Source organism: Gymnogyps californianus, chromosome 23 (assembly GCF_018139145.2).
Source record: "Gymnogyps californianus isolate 813 chromosome 23, ASM1813914v2, whole genome shotgun sequence".
Classification (NCBI taxonomy): domain Eukaryota; kingdom Metazoa; phylum Chordata; class Aves; order Accipitriformes; family Cathartidae; genus Gymnogyps; species Gymnogyps californianus.
The window spans coordinates 46,637-65,628 of NC_059493.1; the positions used below are offsets into that span (position 1 = coordinate 46,637).

The window sequence follows — 18,992 nt, forward strand, 5'->3', positions numbered from 1 at the left end:
CCCTGCCGTCCTCGGTACGCTCGTGACACCGGTGGGTGGCGGAGGGGCCGGGAAGGCGGGGGGAGAGGGATCTCCCGGGATGGCGGAGAGTCTCGGCCGCGGTCGTGTCCGGCTTTGCACCGGAGACGCTGAGCCCATCCCTTCGGCCTCAGGCCTGCCGCCGAGCTCTCCACCGCCGCATCCCCCCCGGTGCCCCGGGCCAGCGGGAAAGGGGAACGGGCACGGAATTGCTCCGGTTCATCCGGCAGAAGGAGGAGACGCCGCCGTCGCGTCGCACCCCAAGGCGTCCCCGTCCACCGTTGCGCCCCGAAAACACCGGAGAGGGGCCGGGATGCCCGTCCCGGGGGGCCGCGGCAGAGCCCCCCCCCTCCACACCCCTCGAAGCGGCGTACGAGACCTGAAGCTCCCTGAGCTGAACAAGCGCCGTCGGCGGGGCGGCCGGCGGAGAGTTGTGCCGTCTCCACCGCCATCCGTTTAAATTAATTAAAAACAAGCCAGTCTGGAAAGCAGCAGCAAATCCCGGCTCCGTTTTCCCACCGCGCTGCCGCCGCCTCCTCCAGCTCAACCGGGCTTCTCCGGCAACCGTGGCACCCGGCACGGCGTCACCGAGGAGACGCCGAGCGTTTCCTACCGGGGAAAGGGTCCCTAAAACGGGCACGCGAGGTCCCTCCCGGCGCGTGCCGGCGGGGCCGGGGTCAGATGGAGTTTTCCAGGGGGCTGTGGTTGCTCCGGCGGCTCAGGCAGTTCCTCTCGTTCAAGAGACTGGTGGTCTCGTCGGCAGTGGCGGAGGGTTCCGGTTTCTCCGGTAAACCGGCGTCCGGTTTGGGGGCGTTGCTGTCGGGGGATTGGGGACAACTGTCCATGCGGGAGGCCGTCAGGCCATTCTGGTATTCCTGCCGCGTGATCTGTGCCGGGGAAAAAAATAACAAGGGTGAGGGTGAGGAGCGGTGCCGGACCCTGCCGACGGCGTCCCTGTCCCCGTGCCGGCGGGCGCCCGCCTCACCTTGACGAACTGGAGGTCGGTGAGGGCGCGGACGCTGAAGTCGGCCACGTACTGGGCGCCGGTGCCGGTGTTGAGCTGGTTGTTGCTGCCGCTGACCGGGGAGGAGACGGAGTCGGAGCGTTCGTGGTAGCTGAGGGAGGCCGAGCGGTTCAGGCTGCTGACGTGGGACGGGGAGCGGATCTCTGCGGGGATGGGAAGGACGGGGTTAGCCACGCCGCGGACCCCCTACCCCGGGGAGGGTCCTACGCTGCGCTGGGATGAGGCCTGGAAACTCTCTGCCTGCCGGTTACGGGGTGCTGAGCCCCCGGTGATGCCGGCCCTGGCTCCGGCACGTGCCGTGCAGGGAGAGCCCCGTCCCGTAGGCTCCAGGGACACAGAGCCCAGTGGTGACAGGGAGCGACGGGACACACATCCACCCCAACGCAGCCCTGTGCACCCCGTGGCTGAGCGCTGCCGTCCCCCAGCTCTGCCGGGCAGCGCCGGATTTGATCCCTGCCCATTGCTTGCCGAACGGCCACCGATGATGGCCAGGGAGTCCGGAGCCCTGCCGGTCCCCCTGCTCCAGGCCAGGCACTGCTCAGGGGACAAGGGACCAGGGGACAGTCCCAGCCCAAGGACACTGTGACTCCCTGAACCGGTGGATCAGTCACCCTGCGTGGGGTTAGGGACAAGGTGGGGGTTACGGGGACAAGGAGGGCCTGGTGACGTGCTCGGAAAGCCGGGGTGACACAGGAACCACATGCAGCAGCAGGGAGAGTGGCACCTCCTCACCAGCCAGCCGGCGCGGGGGGGACAGCCACCACACCGGGCTGCCCAGCCGGCGTCATCCCCCTGCTCCATCGCCGTAGCCACGGCAAAGGCAGCCGGGAGAAACCGGGGCGGTTACGGGGCGTGCAGGATCCTAACGTCACCGTGAACGGGGCCGGGTGACACCAGGCAGCGGCGCTGCCCGGCTCCAGCCCCACGCCGCAGCCTGCACCGGGGCAGGAGCCGTCTGTCCTCCTCCAGAGGCACACGGACACGGGGCGAGAAAGCCGGCGGCACGGGGAGGCAACCAGGACGGCCTTGGGGCACACGGAGCCGGACAAGACGGCGAGTAGCCGGCCCGGTGTGGGGAACTAAATACCCGGTGCTGCATTAATGGGGTGGGGACGCCCACTACGGCGGGTTAATGCGGTCACAGCGGGGTTTGGCACGCCATGCAGCCGCACCGTTTACCTGTCAACCTGGCAAACAATGACCCTCGCTTTGTGGATGGGCGCCGGGGCTGGGCTGGGAGGGCTAGGGCAGAGAGACGGACAACACAACACACACGCAGAGGACAAGGTCAAGAGAAGCCTCTGGGGCAAAGGAGAGGGCGGCTGCGGGTACCTCTGCCCCTCCCGGTGCCGGTGGACGGGCACCGGTGAGCCCACAACGCCAAGCCGAGCCGTGAGGGTCGGTGTCCGGCCGCTCGCAGAGCCTGGCAGCGACGGGAGGGCAGCCCGAAATCGGGGCAGTGGGTTTTCAGCCTCCGGCTCGGGCACGGACCCTCCGCCCGCTGCCAGACACGCTCGGGTGTCTCCCTGAGGACGAGGGCTGGCCACGCAGCCCCCCAGGACGGCTCAGGGGGCACCGGTGGGGGCTCGGAGCCTCCGGTATCTCCTAGTCCCACCGGCAGCTCTAAAACAGGGTGGGTGGGCTCTGCTCACGCTGGCACCCAGGCGATCGGGGGGTGCTTACCGGATACAGGAGAGGGGCTGAGGGCCATCACCCCGTAATAAGAGAAAGCTCCCGCTTCAAACTTCATGCATTCCTTGCCGGCCTCCACCTCCACCTTGCCCTGCAAGGGAGAGACGGCGTCGGACGCCGTAAGCCACGTGCCGCAGAGCTGGGCTGGCTGAGACCCCCCCCACCATCGCAGCTTTCTCGGGGTGACGGTTCACCCAAGGGACGCCACGCGTGTGGCTGGCAATGTCACCCCGCGCCCGGGTACCTGCAGGATGAGGATGAAGTAGTCGGCTGCCTTGTTCTTGCAGTAGAGGAAGTGGCGCGGGGATTTCTTGTTCTCCTCGTCGAATTTCAGCTCCTGGATAACGTCCGAGTATTTGAGGAGCCGCAGCAGGATCTTCTCCGAGATGAAGTTGGGGGTGAAGAGCGTCACCTCTGAGAGCGAGAGGGGAAGCGGGGTCAGAGCCGCAGTCCTTGTCCCTCTCCCGTCCCTCCAGATGAAGGTGGGTCCCCCCTGTCCCTCGGGGTGGTTCCCTGGATCAGGCTGGGCCCCATCGACACCTCCCTGGGGCAGAAGCCCACGGGTTCGGCCCCAACACCAGCTCCAGGTCCCCAGCAAGGCCAGCCCCAGCCTTGGGGACACACGTGCCAGCCGGGGAACAGGACCATCCTGGAGGGACAGGGACCTGCCGAGCGCCAGAGGCAGGGCTGGCATCCCCGAGCCCTGTCCCTTCTCAATTTGGGGGGCAGAGGGGAGGAGAGGGGGACAAGACGCAAGCGCCCCATAATTTCTGAACGAGATGGTTGGAGCGACTCTTCCTCGGCGGGGGGACGGGAACGGAACCCACGTGGCTGCCAGGGACGCGGCAGCGCCCCGAGCCCAACCGGGTCGGTGCCGGGGAGCCGTCGATGCCGGCGCTCCACAGCCAGACTGAGCCTAGGGGTGCCCAGAGCCGTGGGGGGCTACTCCCCCGCCTCCAAAAAAAACTCACCCGTGGAGAGGAAGCGGTGAGCGGCCAGCAGCAGCTGCGGGGAGACCTTCACCTTCAGCTCGTTGACAGGGTCCTTGAAGGCCGAGAAGTCCCGCTTGTTCTTCTGGTTGCCCACCCGCTTCTTGCTGCGGTTGTCGGCTGTGGGGAGCAGGGTGTCAGGGTGGGGGGCAGGCAGGACCCCGGCACGCGACGAGGCGGGGAGAGGGGCCGAGCCCCAAACCTACTGTACATATCCGACTCGTCCAGGATCTCCGACTTGATGATCTCCTCGATGACGTCCTCCAGCGTCACCAGCCCCAGCACCTCGTAGAAGGGATCTCCCTCGCCCTCGTTGTTCACCTTCTGCACGATGGCCAGGTGGGACTTCCCTGCGGACAGACACACGGACGTTGGAAGGGTGACCAACCCCAGGGCACCCCCAGCCCCACCGCTGGGTCCCAGCACCCAGGGATGTCACCGGGACCTTCCCCGCCACCCTCTTGGATGGGAAACAATAAACCAGTTAAAATCTAAACGAGCCCCCGAGCTGGGCACTAATTCCCGGTGTAACGACAGGAATTAAGCCCACGCCGGCGGCTCAAGGCACCTCTGTGCCGCTGTGGGGAGTGGGCTTAGCCGGGGGGGTTCACCGGAGATAGGATGTGTCCCTGGAGGAGCCTGTGCCACATCACCAGAGCGCGGCACGGTGCCGGCAGTTCTGGGTGAGCGCCCGTGGGCTGAGGGCACCCCGGCACGGGGCCGGGGAGGAACGACGCAACCACGAATCGGGTTTCTGCTAGCGGCCTCAACCTCTCCGAATTTCCTCGGCGGCTTTGCCAAGCTGACCCAGGGCTGTCCCATCCCAGAGGAAACGCTCCGGACACCTGGTGCCGCAGCGGCTGCCCGATCCCAGAGCCAAAACATCCGGGGGAAGAGAGCCAAGGGCAGGCGGCCACTGCCCGGCTGGTCCTGGCCACGAGCAGGCAGGTCCTTGCCGGCAGGAAGACCTCTCCAGCCCTGAATTAACAACTCCCCTCGCTCTGCTGGCCTCACCCCACGCAGGCAGGACGCAGTTTGCCTTATTCTAGCTAAATCCGAACCGCCGGCTCGCGTGGAAGCTGGCGTCGCTCCTGCTTCGGCTGCTGGGCGTTCGCCGAGCCTCTCCGCGAACCGATGTTTTTCTCCCGCTTCATCCCAAAATCGCGCAGAGCCGCCGGGAAAAAAAATCCTCGGATGAGGAACATCCACCTCCGCTCCGGGGAGAGGAGCCGGGCGGTCGCGTGGAAAACCGCAGCACAACCAGGCCAGGCCAATGCACCTGCAGGACCGGTATCCTTAGCCTGGGGAAACCGAGGCACGGAGGAAGGTGACGTTCCCTCCCTACCTCAGCGCAGCCCGAAATAAAATCACTTCTACCTCCTTAAGCACCACGCTTGCCCCCAGGTCAGCAGCAAGGTGCCCCGCTCGCCGTCCCGCTCCGGCTCCAGCACAAATCTGCCCTCCCCGACGCTATCTGCTATTTAATTTTAGAGCTGGAGGCCGCAGGCCCCTTGTTGCTCAGGGAAAAGCTAATTTTAGGGATGGGCACCACACAGCTCCCTTTTTCTCCTTCTTTGGCCAAGCTCATGCAGTTCAGGCAACCCCGCTGCAAAAAGGCGCTGCACAGAGGGGCGAAAAGACCCTAAAATTGTTGCTTGGGCCGTGAAAACCCCTTACCCACCCGTCTAACCCCCTCGGTGAGGCGCGGTGGCTCCTTCGCCGACCATGTGCGAGGCGGGGAGAGATGAAAGGATCGAGGGTTGCAGGGCCAGCCCCGATGAGTCAAGCTGCGGTTCCTCTCCGGGATAAGCGGCCAAGGCCGAGCTCGACGGGGAGCAGCCGGTGGCAAAGCAAACACGCCACAGCGAGCCCAAACCGCCGGAGCAAAGGGCACGGGGCTGGGTGCCGCAGCATTGCCAGCGGGGTGTGTGTGACGGACCCCGCACACCACCCCGGGACCTCCTTTGCCGCGATGGTCCCCACACGAGGAGGGAAAGCAACACCCTGAGCTCGGCAGGGAGGCGGGAGCTCCCCGCGGGTCGTTCCCCGCTCCAAGCTTCACGCCGGGTGTGCGCCGAGAGAAGAAGATCGGGAAGAGGTGCCGAGCTGAGCGCTGGACGTCGCTGCGGGAGCTGTCACCCCGAGGCAGCGTCTGGGACACCCCTGTGGCACCGGAGGGAGAGGTCCGGCTGCCGAGCGCCACGATTAGGACGATCAGAAGTGCGCCCGGTTCATTTTTTCCCCTCTTTATCCTTTTGCTGGGTGCATCTCCCGCTTCCCATCCGAGTCCCGATCAGCGGACGAGGGCAGAGACTCGCCACGGTGCTGCGTCCACGAGCAACGGGGTTCAGAGAGGGACCTCAAAAACAGCCCAGGCAGCAGCCCCACAAATTACCCGCTCCTGACCTAGAGAGGCAGCGATGAAAAAATAACAGTACAGGACGTGGGCGGCTTTGTAACCGGAACGAGCGTGCTTTAAATCCTTTAATAAGGATTCGTCGGAGGGAAAGCCGGTGCCAGCAGCCGGGATAACTCCAGCTCCGGCAGCAGTAAGACTCCCGCTTCTATACTGCTGGTTTTTGGAAACGGGGTGGAGCGGGATGGCCGCGCGCGCTCCTACGGCGCTTCTCGAACCGGCACGAGATGAACTCAAAGAAAAGCATTTGCCAAGAACGTTTTTCACTAATCAGGGCAGCTCCAAGACGATGAGACCCCGTCGTCATTGCCGCAACCACAAGCGACGCCGAGCCGCGACCGAGGGGCGTTGTTCCCGTGCCGATATTTTTGGGGGCCAGGGAAGCACGGTCGCAAAGGGAGGCAGGAGCAGAGCTGCTGTCTCCTACCTCCCCTCAAAGATCAGCCAGGCTTGGACCTACCAGCTCCAAAACCCTCGCCCAAGCTCAAGCCGAGCTCTCGCTGCAGGAGGAATTATTTGATCCCTTAAATCTCGGCACGACCCCCCCCCAAATGTACCCGACGGCGGCAGGACGCAGCAAACCCCCCGGCTCTCGCGATGAGCCCAAACCTTTGCCGAGCGAGCGTAACGGGAGCCAGAGGAGAGAGCGGGGTCACGCACGGCTGAGGGTTGGCCTGGCATCACCCGGCACAGCTGCTCCACAGCCAAGCTCTTTACTTCATCCCAGCCTGGACGCAGGCAGCTGGTCCTGCGCCGGCAGGAGCTGCGAGAAGCTGGGGAGGGCAGGAGGGTCCCTGCCTGGTCTGGCAAAGCCCTGAGTGAGGACCCCAGGCAGGTCAAATCCTTCCTCGGAGCTAACGTGGCCTTGCCTGCTCCCGGTGGGCTCAGCCTCCGGCGAGCTTGGGTCCTGCTCCTCCTCCCAATCCTCCGGCTGCTCTCGCTTTTAGGTGCCCCGACGCTGTGAGTGGGAAGCAGAGCGGGGATGGGGGCTAGCACCGAGTGGTGCTCGCCGTTCCCCGCGGCAGGGAAGGGCCCAGAGGAGGGAGCCAAGCCCAAACCAGGGAGCCGAGCAATTTTCCAGCAGCTATTCAAGGGCCTCCGGGGCCGATAATTAAAAACAAGGAGCAAGTAAACACTCCCAAAGTGTTTCTCGAGGCTGGCGCTGAGCACGGGCTGCTCCGCTGCCAGTAAAGCAGAGGCTGTCCCTCCCCGGTGCAGCGCCGTTACACACCAAACCCCGGAAGCCTGGGTGGTTGCGGGCACCGAGCAGCTGCCCCCGGTTCGGTGCCACGCTGCCCATCCCCAGCACCGCAGCGGCGCGTCCCCAGGCGCCCGGTCCCCTCCAAATCGCGACCACTTGAACCGTGGGGACCCCAGGCAGCCCCGGTGTGGGCGGCTCCAGCCCCAGAGGGCAAAACTTCCCGGAGTTTTGCTTCCGGCATCCGCCGGCCTCTTCCGAGGGGAAGAAAGCAGCACCCCGGGGAAGCAGCGGCACCCCCCCTGACCCCCCTCACCCTTTTTGAACTCCTCCAGCATGGCATCCAGCTTGGTGTCGTGGAAGACGACGTGGACGGGGTGGTTGTAGAATTTGGTGATGGTTTTGAGGGGGGTGCAGTCGTCGGGGTCGACGAAAGCCAGGTCCTTGACGTAGAGGATGTCCATGATGTTGGAACGCTCGTCCTCGTAGACGGGGATGCGGGTGTAGCCGCTCTCCATGATCTCCGACATGGTGTTGAAGTCCAGGATGGCGTCGCTGTTGATCATGAAGCAGTTCTGCAGCGGGGTCATCACGTCCTCGACCGTCTTGGTGCGGAGCTCCAGGGCCCCCTGGATCATGTTGAGCTCTTCCCTCACCAGGTCGTTGTAGGGTTCCGTCACCTTCAACATCTCACCAGCTTCTCCCGGTTGTAGACGGTGCCGATCTCCTGGCCCAGGATGCAGTCGAGGAGCTTGCTGATGGGGTAGGAGAGGGGAAACGTCACCAGCATGAAGAACTTGGTGACCAGGATGGTGTTGGCACCCACGGCCAAGCCGTGGCGGGAGCAGAGTGCCTGGGGCACGATCTCCCCGAAGATGACGATGCCGATGGTGGAAGCGACGATGGCGCCGATGCCGGAGCCGATGAGTCATCGAGGAGGATGGTGAGGGTGGTGTTAACCAGCACGTTACCCAGCAGAGGGAACAGAGCAAATAGTTCCCCTTACGGCGGATGGGTTCGATCTTGCGGGCGTAACGCTTCTCCTTATCGGTGCCGCAGTTCTGCACGATGCGCAGCTCCATGGGATCCAACGCCATGAGGCCCAGGTTGAGCCCGCTGAACATCCCCGACAGCACCAGCAGCCCGGCGATGAGGATCACCTGCAACCAAAGGGGCAAGAGCGACTTCTTCTCCTCCAACACCACGATCCGCCCGTCGGGGCCTTGATGGGGCAACCAGGGTTGGCCGGGTTGGCGTTGGGTGCAGAGGACGTAGGTCTTGGCCTGCTCGTCCTTGCGCAGGGGCTGGACGCGGACCCGCAGCAGGGCCGAGGTGTCGCGGGCCTCGGCCGGGCCGGGCTGCACCAGCAGGTCCTGGGAGCGCTCGGGGCAGGTGCCGTTGGGAACCGAAGCGTTGGCGGCGGGTCGGAGTTCGGCGAAGGCCACCCGTTCGCCGGTGCGAGGGCCCAACCCCAGCCCGTAGAGGCGGAGCAGCACCTCGCTACCCTCCGTGACACGGATGGGCCCGCGGGCCGGAGCTCCCGCCGCCGGCTTCGTGCTCTCCTCCAGCCGCATCCCCAGGATCACGCTGTCTCCCGACGGTACCGCCCCGCCGGGCAGCGCCAGCAGCAGCAGCAGCGGCGGCAACAACGGAGGAGACGACGGGGACCCCCCGCCGCGACCCCGGCCCCGCCGGGGCCCCCCCGCCGCCGCGCCGCCGCCCGCCGCCCGGCGCCATGTTAGTGTCTCGCGGCCGCCGCGCTCGCGGCCGCGTCACACGCCGCGCCACGCCCCCCCCCCCCTTCGGGGAGCGCGTCAGACGCCCCCCCCCTCCGCCTCGCGGCTCGCGCGCCTTAAGGGGGCGATGGCAGCGTGGCCCTGAAACGGTGGGGCCCGCAACGGGTGCGGGGGTGAGAGCGCGGTGTCATCTCGCTCGCGGTGTTACGGGGGGGTGGGCGCGGAGAGGGGTGGGCGTGCATGGGGCTGTCAGCTGGATGGGGGTGTCGGTTAGGTGGCGGGGTATCCCCTGGGGAAGGCGGATGCGTGGGGGCCACGGGGCACTAGAACGTGTGGGGGGGGTCAGAACCAGGAGGGGGCACTAGGACCTGGGGGGGAACACACACTAAGACCTGGGGAAGGGGACACTAGGACCTGGGGGGCAGGACTCAGGCTGGGGAGCGGTAGGGCTGGTGCGCGCCAGGTGCCGGCGCGGACCCTTTAAGGCGGCCGAAACTACATTGCCCATCACCTCCCGCGCGCGTCCCGCCTCTCAGTTGACAGGCAGGCCGCGCGGCCAACCGGTACGCGGCAAGGCGGGGCGGGGCGGCCAATGGGCGGGCGAGGCGGAGCGCGGCGCGGCGCGGCGCTGGGCGGCAGAGGGAAGATGGCGGCGGCGGGCCGGTGGCGGGCCGGGCTGGCGCTGCTGGCGGTGGCGCTGGGGCTGGGGGGGCCGCGGGCCGAGCAGACGGAGGAGCACCTCAAGCGGGAGCACTCGCTCTCCAAGCCGTACCAGGGTGAGTAGGGCACGGGGGCGGTGGGGGCGGTGGACGGTGCCCGGTACCGGCGCCCGGTACCGACGGTGCGTGTGGGCCGCAGGTGTGGGCTCGGCCAGCTCGGGGCTGTGGGACCTGCTGGGCAACGCCATGGTCATGACCCACTATATCCGCCTCACCCCCGACGTGCAGAGCAAGCAGGGAGCTATCTGGAACCGAGTGGTGAGCCCGGGGGGGACCGGGGTGGGAGGGGGCCTGGACCGGGAGGGGGCACCGGGATGGGTTGAGAGGGGCTGGGGGAGAGCGTCGGGACCGTGGGGTGCCCCCTGTGGGGGTGGGATAGTGGGGGGGGGATCGGAGGAGCGGATTCAAGCCAGGTTGGGGGGGGGGGAGTGGGATTTGGGGGCTTGGGGTGAGTATGGCGAACTGGGATCAGGGGAAGGGGGTGGGGGGGTTTGGGGGAGGTGGGGGGCCCTGAGTAAGGGGGTTTGGGGTGTGGGTGTACGGGAAGGACTGGGGGGGGCTGGGGGGTCTTAGGGAAGGGGGTTTGAGTTGGGGGAGGATCTTGGGGGGGGTGGTGTCAGGGTGGCTGGGAAGGTCTGGGCCAAATGAGGGAGCGTGGGGGTCTAGGCTAGCAGGTATGAGGGGTTTGGGGGGTGGTTTGGGGGGCTATGGGACACGGGGTGTTTGGGCTGGGAAGGTTTGAGGGTCTGGGCCAAGGTGGTGGTGTGGGGAATTGGGGTGGGCTATGGGAGCCATAGGGAGAGGGTGGTGGGAAGCTGGCTGGGGGTGTTGAGTGGGGCTGGGGGGGGCTTTGGGGCTGGGGGGCTTTGGGCTGGGGGTACCAGCAGCAGTTCAGCTTCCAGCCTTTGGTGTGGTGATTCCTGCAAGGGCCGAGTCGTCCCCCCCCCAGGTGAATTTGGGGTGCCTGTGCTGACCAGCTTGGGGTCTCTCTTGGGACCGCCATGGCCGGAGCATGCCCACTGCCCCCTTTGCCATGCCCACATCTCGGAGCGGGGCCGGTACAGCGGCAGCTTGACGTGGTGTGCCAGCGCTGCGCTCTGTTAAGGTGTTTCGCTGCCGCCACGAGCCTTTTGCCCGGCAGACAGCAAGGCTCCCTTTAATACCTTGATAACTCCCGTGGATTTCAATTTGGGGTTGAAATCGGTGGGGGTTTTGTGCCCCCGGATCCAGTGGTTTGGGAAATGCCCTACGAGACCAGAAGCGATCCGTCTACGCTCAACTTTTAGCGTTATAAAATATTGAGGGAGGTTTTTTTTTTTCGCTTGGGTTTATGGCTCCCACAAAATGTTGTGGCTTCCGAGTGAAGCCACCAGCCGGCTTCACAACATCACGTGAGCGAATCTGTTACAAGCTCGTCGTGTTATGTGCCTGTTAGCGCAGGGAATTTGTTGATAGCTCAAGAAATAATTGGCTCTTCAGCAATTAGGAGCTGCTCCTCGGGCTTTTTCTGCTCTCCTTTTCCCGGGTGTGAGTTATTGATTTTGCTGGAGTTGCTGTTGCCTCAGAATAGCGTGAGATCAGAATCGGTTCCTTGGCTTTTTATAGCCTTGGGTAACGACCAATTCCCTCGGCTTAATGATGTCCCTTGGGATTAATTATTCCTGCTTGCATCCAAAATATAGGACAGCACGGTCTGTTGGCAAGGGAAATGGGCAGCAGCGGCACGCTCTCTGGTTTGATGGCGAGTGGAGCTGCCGGCTGTTACGATGGGCAGAGGACGGCGCAGCCGGCTGCGGTGGTCCATCCCTGCCGGCCCCTCACCCTCGTGGGCAGGAAAGCGGTGGGTGCTGGCATGAGGGACGCCCTAATTTCGCGTCCTCGCTCCTTCTCTTGCAGCCATGTTACCTCCGAGACTGGGAGATGCAGGTGCATTTTAAAATCCACGGGCAAGGCAAGAAAAACCTGAACGGAGACGGCTTTGCCATCTGGTACACCAAAGATCGCATGCAGCCAGGTAAAGCGCCGGCGGTAGCTGCCGGGGTGGAGGCCGTACCTCGAGGGGAAGCTGCCGGGTGGCACGTACCACCTTCTCGAGGATGCGTGTTGGCCAGACGTGCCCTCCTGGTCTGTAGGTCTGGGGAAATAGAGTGTTTTGGGGCCTTAGGGCTGTTTTTCTTTCGCCCTGGCAGGCGAAGAGGGAGTAACGACCGTGCGTGAGGCTGCCTCTGAGCCTCGGCGCCCTGGGTTGGGGGCTTACGGGGGCCCTGGGAGGCCGGAGTCAGCTCGGGGGTAGGCGGCTTTGGGATTGTTTTGCCCTGATCTCGAGATGGGCGGTGTAAGAGGAAGTGTGGGGCCTCCCGCGCTGGGAGTCAGCTCCTTAAAAAACAGACTGCGGAGGAAGCTCAATCCTTGACCGGCAAAGAGGGGAGGGATTTAATCTAGCTCTCTGACTTCCCTGCCTGGAGGATCTGTGTACTTGATTAACTGCTCAAGGCTGCCACGCGAAGGGATGGGTAACAAACCCTTTGCAATGCCTGCCTGGCCTTGCCACCCTTATTCAGAGCCTCTCCTTCCTTCTAGGACCTGTCTTTGGAAGCAAGGATAACTTCCTGGGCCTAGGAGTGTTCGTGGACACCTACCCAAACGAGGAGAAGCAGCAGGAGGTGAGCTAGAAAGGATAAACGGGACCGTGCTGCTTGTCAGCTGCCTGCAGAGCCTGGCACAGGCAGCGCCGAGGTTACGGCTCGCGTCGCCGCGAACGCAGCTCTTGGTTGGGGCGGTGCGATCTTTTTTGAGCTCTTAAATCAGGGACCAGATATTACTCTGCTGCTTCTCCACTGCCTTTCCCTGCCGTGCTCTGCATAGTTGGTTTTTCTTCCTGGCGAGGCAATAACTCCTTCAGCGACGTGAAAAGCTACGGGGTAGTTTTGTGGTCGGCTTTACCCAGAGAAAAGGCTTTCAGGGCAGAGAAAACTAGCTGATGACACCACCTCTGCGTTGCGAGCTCTGTGCTTTCTGGAGGCTGCCAGCAAGTAGCAGCTGAGGTGAAGCTGTACAAGAGCATGAGTCTTTGTAAACCTTGAGTAGAGCAGTACCTGAGCTGCCAGCCCGGGCTTGCCTGCATGACGGGGCTGTTTCATGGCAGCTAGTCGGCAGGAGGCTTTCCCTGCTCTAAGAGATGCAGCGTGACTGCGCTCTGCCTCTTTGGAAGATGCCCGTCTAAAGACCTTTGTGTTCCTGATGCGTCTGTTGTTTGTTTGGGGGTTTATTGGTGTCCGTTCCTGTGGAGAAGGGAATGCAGAGGCGGTTCAAACCGGGCCCTTCCCACCCTGTTGCTGGAATCGGTTTCATCGCTCCAAAAACAAAGCTGGACCCTTAATTCCAGTTTCTCCTAAAAAATAGGCACTTTTTTACCCCAAGACCTTGGCGCTAACCCCACCGCCCCGCAGGACCCCCTTCGTCCCGTGGAGAGAGACAAAAGGGTGCCGTTGGGATGCGCCCTGACCTTGGAGCTGCCGAGCGAACGTTGAGTAACTACCGGCTTTTGTTCAAACATCCAAAGCAGGCGGCTCTGGCACAGAGGTGGACTTTGTGCTCGTAAAAGTCTTTCCGAGCTGCCTGGCGCCGCGTTACGGGCAGCGTTCGGCGATTAGCGTGGTGTTGGATGGATCCTGTTGATTTGCGGGGTGGCTGCTCTGCTTTTCTGGGGAAAAGGGACGCACGACAGGTCTTATTTAAAAGAAATAATCGGTGGAATGTGGGCGTTCGGCTTCCCAGCACAGTCTGGAACCGGAGGGGGCTGCCCTCCTCCGGTCAAGCACCGAGGAAGGGAAGAAATGGAGAAATGCCAGTCAGCCAGTTGCTGTAATGGTGTGTGTGTGTTCACGGCTGCTTTCTCTCACCTTTAAAAGGACAAAAAGAAGTGTCTTATTCTCGAGAGAAGAGGCGCAGGTTAGTTGTGGGTCCCCGGGGAGCTGTCGTGGCCGATGTGTCCCCCGTTGGGGCGCTGGCTTTTCTGCGAGTGAACCGCTGCGCGGCGAGGAGGAAGGAATGCCGTACGCGGCAACGCTTGATGCGGCTTTCGCCCACGGGCGCCGTTTCCTTGCCCTGCGTCCCGGAATTTGGCACCTAACACCTAAACCCCTCTCTGCTTTAGTCTCTGCTAAGCCGATAACGCGCTGAGCTGCCTAGGGAGGAAGTTTCCAGGTTGCAGGTTAATACTAAACTCTGGTCTGTGACCGTCTTGCTTCTGTGCTCTTTCTTGCTTTGCGATAACCCTGGACTGGCAGGCTCAGAAGAGGAGGTACAGCCCGGGAAATCAGGTACTTGCTCTTGCTGACCTACCCGTTCCCAAGCTGTCGGGTTTCACCTTGTCTCACAGTTGAGGAATTCCCTCCTCTGAGCTCCAGAAAACCCTGTGTGAGTCGGGAAAAAGTGCATGGAAACGGGCTGTCTTCCATCCCGGATATCTGGGAGCTGACGCTGAGCCCGAGGAAGACTGAGGGATGGAGTGGGATCATCCTGTTGTCTTGTTGAGGCAGATACTTGGGGGGACAAAGGAGTTTGGGGTCCGTAGGGCTGTCGTGGCTCTTGACCCTGGAGGTATGCCGGGATTCACGGGCAGCCGGTAGAGCCAAGCCGTGGCCGGCGGAGCGAAAGCAGAAACTCACCCCCAGCCTTGTCCCCCCCTTGCAGCGCGTCTTCCCCTACATCTCGGCCATGGTGAACAACGGCTCCCTCACCTACGACCACGACCGGGACGGGCGACCGACGGAATTAGGGGGCTGCACGGCCATGGTGCGCAACCTCAACCACGACACCTTCCTGGTGATCCGCTACGTGAAGAGGAGACTGACGGTGAGTGCCGCTTGCCGGGGCAGAGCGGGTGGCGGGGCCGTGGTGGGGGCTAAGGGTGCTGCTTCTTTCTCAGGTGTTGATCGATATCGACGGTAAGCACGAGTGGAGAGACTGCATCGATGTGCCAGGCGTGCGCTTGCCCCGCGGCTACTACTTTGGGACTTCTTCTGTCACCGGAGACCTGTCAGGTACTGCCCCGGCGTCCCCAGCCTTGTTTCCCAAGCGGCTCTAGCAGCTCCTGCGCAGCTTTGGGTGTCTGGAGGTGCAGCTGGATACCCGGTGGGGCTTACAGAAGCATGTGAGGACCTTTCCATGCTTCAAACACCCTTGAGCTGTGAGCGGGAGCCTTGGTTTTTATCTTGCAGCAGCTCCTGAGGAGCCAAAAGCCTGGTCCGGGTGCACCGCTCCCCCGAGCGCTTTGTCTAGGCACCGCTTCCCACTTTCCTTGAGCTCCCTGTGGGCCCACGCCCCGACCTCAGCCAGCCTCTTTTAACGACACACGGCGGCGAAGTGGCTGGCTCAGCGGCTGTACCGGCTCAGCCGGAGGGTCTGTCTCCAAAACATGCGCCTTGGGAGGAGTAAAAACAGGATGAGCGCTGAAAAAAAAAAAAAATCTCGCTGTACTCCTGTCGTAACCCGAGGTGCCTGGGTTAGCCCCGAGGGCAGCGCTGAAAAGAACTGCCTTTGCTGCAAACGCCCCGGGCGTTTCAGCCAAGCCACGGTGCTTGCTCCTGCTCTCTGACTCTCTCTGGGACACGCCTGGGTGTATTTCGCTTTGGATTTTGTAGCCCGAGAGCTATCGCCCGCCCGTTATTGAGGGAAGGACCAGCCAGGTCCGCCTGGAGACGGTGGTGCAACATGGGCCAACGTAACTCAGGTTTTGCGGAGAGCTAAAGCCCTCCGCCTTCCTCAGCATAATACTTCTCTCCCGGCGCTGGTCGAGGTGCCGTGAGGCCTGACGTTACCCCGCTGTGCCTCGTTCGGCAGGTTTTAAGCCCGATTTGAGTTATGCCTCTACAAAAGCGCATTGATGGCCGGTGTCTGGGTCCATTGTTGGCTCCAACAAAAGTTCCTTTTCTCTCTCAGATCTCTGCCCAGTGCCCGGGGAGCAGGCAGGCTGGCGTGGAGCGCTCGCCTTCTCCCACTAATAACTCCGCCATCACGAGCAAAGGAAGTAGGGCCACGTGAGGTCGATTGCTAACACGTTCCCTTCGGGTGGCCGAGCGGTTTCGAGTCAGATGATCTCCCGGTCTGGGCTGTTGTTTTTCAGTTTAAGTAGCTTAAAGGTTCCTGTTGGCAGAGGGCCCTGCGCTGGGGCGCAGCTCTCGGCCCGGCGTAGACCCTGACCTGCGGAGGTGAGTTTTCCTCCCTTGGGAGGGGAGAGCCAGCACCTTTTGCCCCAAGTGATAGCATCCCACGGCGCTGCCTGTGGCACTCGAATCCCTGGCCAGAGCCATATTTATCGGTGCTGCCTCGGGACACCTTTCTGCTCTGCTTCCCAGACAACCACGACATCATTTCGCTGAAGCTTTACCAGCTGACGGTGGAGCGAACGCCGGAGGAGGAGAAGCGGGACAGAGAAGTCTATCTGCCGGTCGTGGACAACCTGAAGCTGCCGGGAAGTGAGTAGGAGCTGCCGGCCTCACGCGGGGGGAAGGTGGAACCGGGCAGGGATTTGGGGGGGACTTGTAGGGTTGTGGAGCTGTGGTGCTTGCGGAGCAGAAATCACGTCATCTCGCCAGCAAACCAGCCGAGCTCCAGCTGGAATCGGGAGGTCCGTGCCCCGTTCCTCCCACCGACGGTTTTCTCGCCCGCTCTGCGACGCAACCGGCGTCGCAGCCCGGCTCCGTTTGGCGTGGGCGTCGCGGTCAGCAGTGCTCGCCCTCGGAGAAGTGCTGCTTTCCTGGAGGACCCCGGCCTGTCAGGCTAAGCGTGTCCGCTCCGCTTTGGTCGTGCCGTGACTAAAATGGGGTGTGCTGGTCCACTGGAAGCTCATGGAGGTTTGAACCTCGATGGTGTCGTCTCCCCTCCAGAAATCCCACCGCAGACGCGTCCACGAGCCCCTTGTGTGCCCTGAGGTCTCATGGCTGGAGCCCTTAAGATGAGCTGGGCCCGAAAACTTTGGGAAGCCAAACCCTGGGGTGCTGTGAGCCTGGCAGGGTGTGCGTGGGGTTACCAGCCTGTCGGTGTGGGGCGGTTAAACCCCCCAGTGCAGGCAAATCTCAGCTAGGTTTTGGGGCACTGGGCTCTCTGGGGGCTCACGGGCTGTTTTTCTTCCTCTGTCACGCAGTGGAGGCACCGCTGGAGCCCATGAGTGGCCTGGCTCTCTTCTTAATCGTCTTCTTCTCCCTCGTTGCCATCGTTTTCGCCATCGTCATTGGAGTCATCGTCTACAACAAGTGGCAGGAGCAGAGCCGAAAACACTTCTATTGACTTGGGAACCCCGCCGGGATGGCCCGGTGCTAGTCCTTGCTAGCCACATCCCGACTCCCACCCATCCCAGACTGCCCAGAGCGTGATGGACCGACCCTCACCGCAGGGACCCTCGTGTCCCCCAAAAACCCCAGCGGGGACGGCTGCCGTTTCTTCGCGGGCTCCAGAACTCCCATGTCGCTCCCGGTGGGAGCGGGGATCCCCAGCGTGGCGTGCGATGGACTGGGAACCGAGCGCCGCGGCGACGGACCTGCCGTCTCCCGAAGGACCTTTGCTTTGTGAGTTGTTTAGGAGGACGGGCTGTGCCGCGGGGCGCCGGCGGCGCTGAGCCGTGTCTCTGCCGTACGGGGAGCCCCAACGTGGGCAGAAGTCGCCACCTCGGCTGTGAAATCCCGGCTGAGAGGGATGCCAGCGAGCGAGGCCTGGCCGAGCGCCTGCTTTCCTCGCCAGATTCCTACGGTAACCTGTTGCAGCGTTACCAGTAATCCTCGCAACCCCTTGTCTCAAGCAATTTCATCTCCAGGAGGGATTTTCCAAGCGATTCATCCTGCTCCGGCTGCTTTCCATCACCTGCTTTAGGCTGTTTTTGGAGACCGGACTGCTTTTCTTTGTACTTTGAAATCCCCCGCCGCCGTGCAACCCCTCTCTGCCCCGCTAGTTGCCGGAGTTTGGTGTTTTGGGGCAAGAGTTGCTGACGGTTTTCCCCGGCAGTGAGGTAGGTGAAGCCGGGAACCTTCCTGGCTGCCAGACTCATCCCTTGGGGAGCAGCCGGTCCCCTCCGCGAAGCCAACGTGGGGCAGCCCCTCGCTGCAAACCCCTCCTCGGTTCGGGGTGTAACGCCGGGTTCCCCACTTTTAATAACCGTTTGCTGCCGAGTCTCGGGGCTCGGCCCCTCTCCCCGTTCCGTAGGGCTGCCGCCGAGCGTGCCATCGCCTCGGCACGCCTCCCGTCCCGGCGCGGCCTCCTCCACCGGTGCTGTTTGCATGTCGTGTCGTGGCTTCTGGCAGCTTTTCCCCTCAGTGCTCGCTGCATCCCGGGGCCGCTCCGAGGAGGAGCTGAGCCTCGTGGGGTGATTCCCCTGCTTCTCGGAGCCGGAGTTCTCGCTGCCTTTCAGGGAGTCGTAGTTTATTCCTACCTCAGGGACTGCTTTGGTCAATGATTTCGCTCCGTTTCTCTCGCCGGTCGTCGCAGCCGCCTTCGCCCCTGGGGGGCTCCGTCGATCGCTTGCAAGGTGATGGCACGGAGGGTGCGGGGTCCCCAGGGGGATCCAGGAGAGGGAGACAGTAGGTCAGTTTGTCCCAGGGGAGTCTTAGTGGCTCTGGGGACATCAAGATGGCAAATTTGCCACCTTGCCAGCCCCATCATTGGCAGCACCCTCCTCGACGGTGTCCTGGGGAGCTGTGTCCTTGTCCCACTGCTTTCCAGGACACTCGCACCCAGGAGGGAGCCCCGGGGGGGTCCCAGTGGTAGCTGGGGCAGGGGGACACACGTGTGGCCGGCGGTTTTGCGGCAGGATGCTGTCGCCGGGGTAGGTGGGAGCTTTTTTCAAGTGCCCAATGCTGGTTGTGGCGTGACAGGACAGTTTTTCTGGTGTTTTGCCTCTTTTTGCCTGATAACCAGGAGTGAAACGTGCGTGCCTCTCCCTGGAGCTGTAACTGGTGTCTTGGAATAAACTTTGGGGGGGTGTGTGTGACATGGCCGTGCTCCTTGTCACCGCCGAGTCCCCTGAATACAGCGTTTCCTCCCCAAACCGATGTCAGGGGCCATGTCCCAGTGCCGTGGGGCTCCCCAAAATGGAGTAGCTCCTTTGTCGGTGCCCCCCCCCTGCCACCAGCCCATGGAGTTGGGGACGATGCTTTGACCGTTACTGGATGCGACTTTATTAAAGAGGTGACACAGATGGGTGGCAT

The 18,992-nt window shown here is 63.1% G+C and overlaps 2 protein-coding genes across 2 annotated transcripts; one reads left to right on the plus strand and one right to left on the minus strand.

The window, feature by feature from the left end:
* Positions 1–8,972, minus strand: LOC127025249 (metal transporter CNNM4-like). Its single transcript, XM_050910113.1, is given in 10 exon segments — positions 1–905; positions 1,004–1,185; positions 2,726–2,825; positions 2,979–3,148; positions 3,706–3,843; positions 3,930–4,073; positions 7,654–8,031; positions 8,034–8,267; positions 8,270–8,317; positions 8,320–8,972. Coding segments are annotated over 10 exon segments (2,196 nt in total). The 5' UTR covers positions 8,912–8,972; the 3' UTR covers positions 1–695.
* A 747-nt stretch (positions 8,973–9,719) lies between these two features.
* On the plus strand, positions 9,720–18,850 carry LMAN2L (lectin, mannose binding 2 like). Its single transcript, XM_050910335.1, has 8 exons — positions 9,720–9,849; positions 9,932–10,050; positions 11,689–11,806; positions 12,373–12,455; positions 14,488–14,649; positions 14,723–14,837; positions 16,152–16,271; positions 16,940–18,850. The coding sequence occupies exons 1-8, from the start codon at positions 9,720–9,722 to the stop codon at positions 17,080–17,082; spliced, it is 990 nt and encodes a 329-aa protein (XP_050766292.1). The 3' UTR covers positions 17,083–18,850.
* The last annotated feature ends 142 nt before the right edge of the window (positions 18,851–18,992 follow it).

What these genes read in the sequence shown, in the direction of transcription:
- LMAN2L (XM_050910335.1), top strand. Translation starts at nt 9,720, where the DNA reads ATGGCGGCGGCGGGCCGGTGGCGGGCCGGGCTGGCGCTGCTGGCGGTG. An exon ending in CAAAGATCGCATGCAGCCAG is followed by an intron (nt 11,807 to 12,372) that starts GTAAAGCGCCGG and finishes CCTTCCTTCTAG; the next exon opens with GACCTGTCTTTGGAAGCAAG. An exon ending in ACGAGGAGAAGCAGCAGGAG is followed by an intron (nt 12,456 to 14,487) that starts GTGAGCTAGAAA and finishes CCCCCCTTGCAG; the next exon opens with CGCGTCTTCCCCTACATCTC.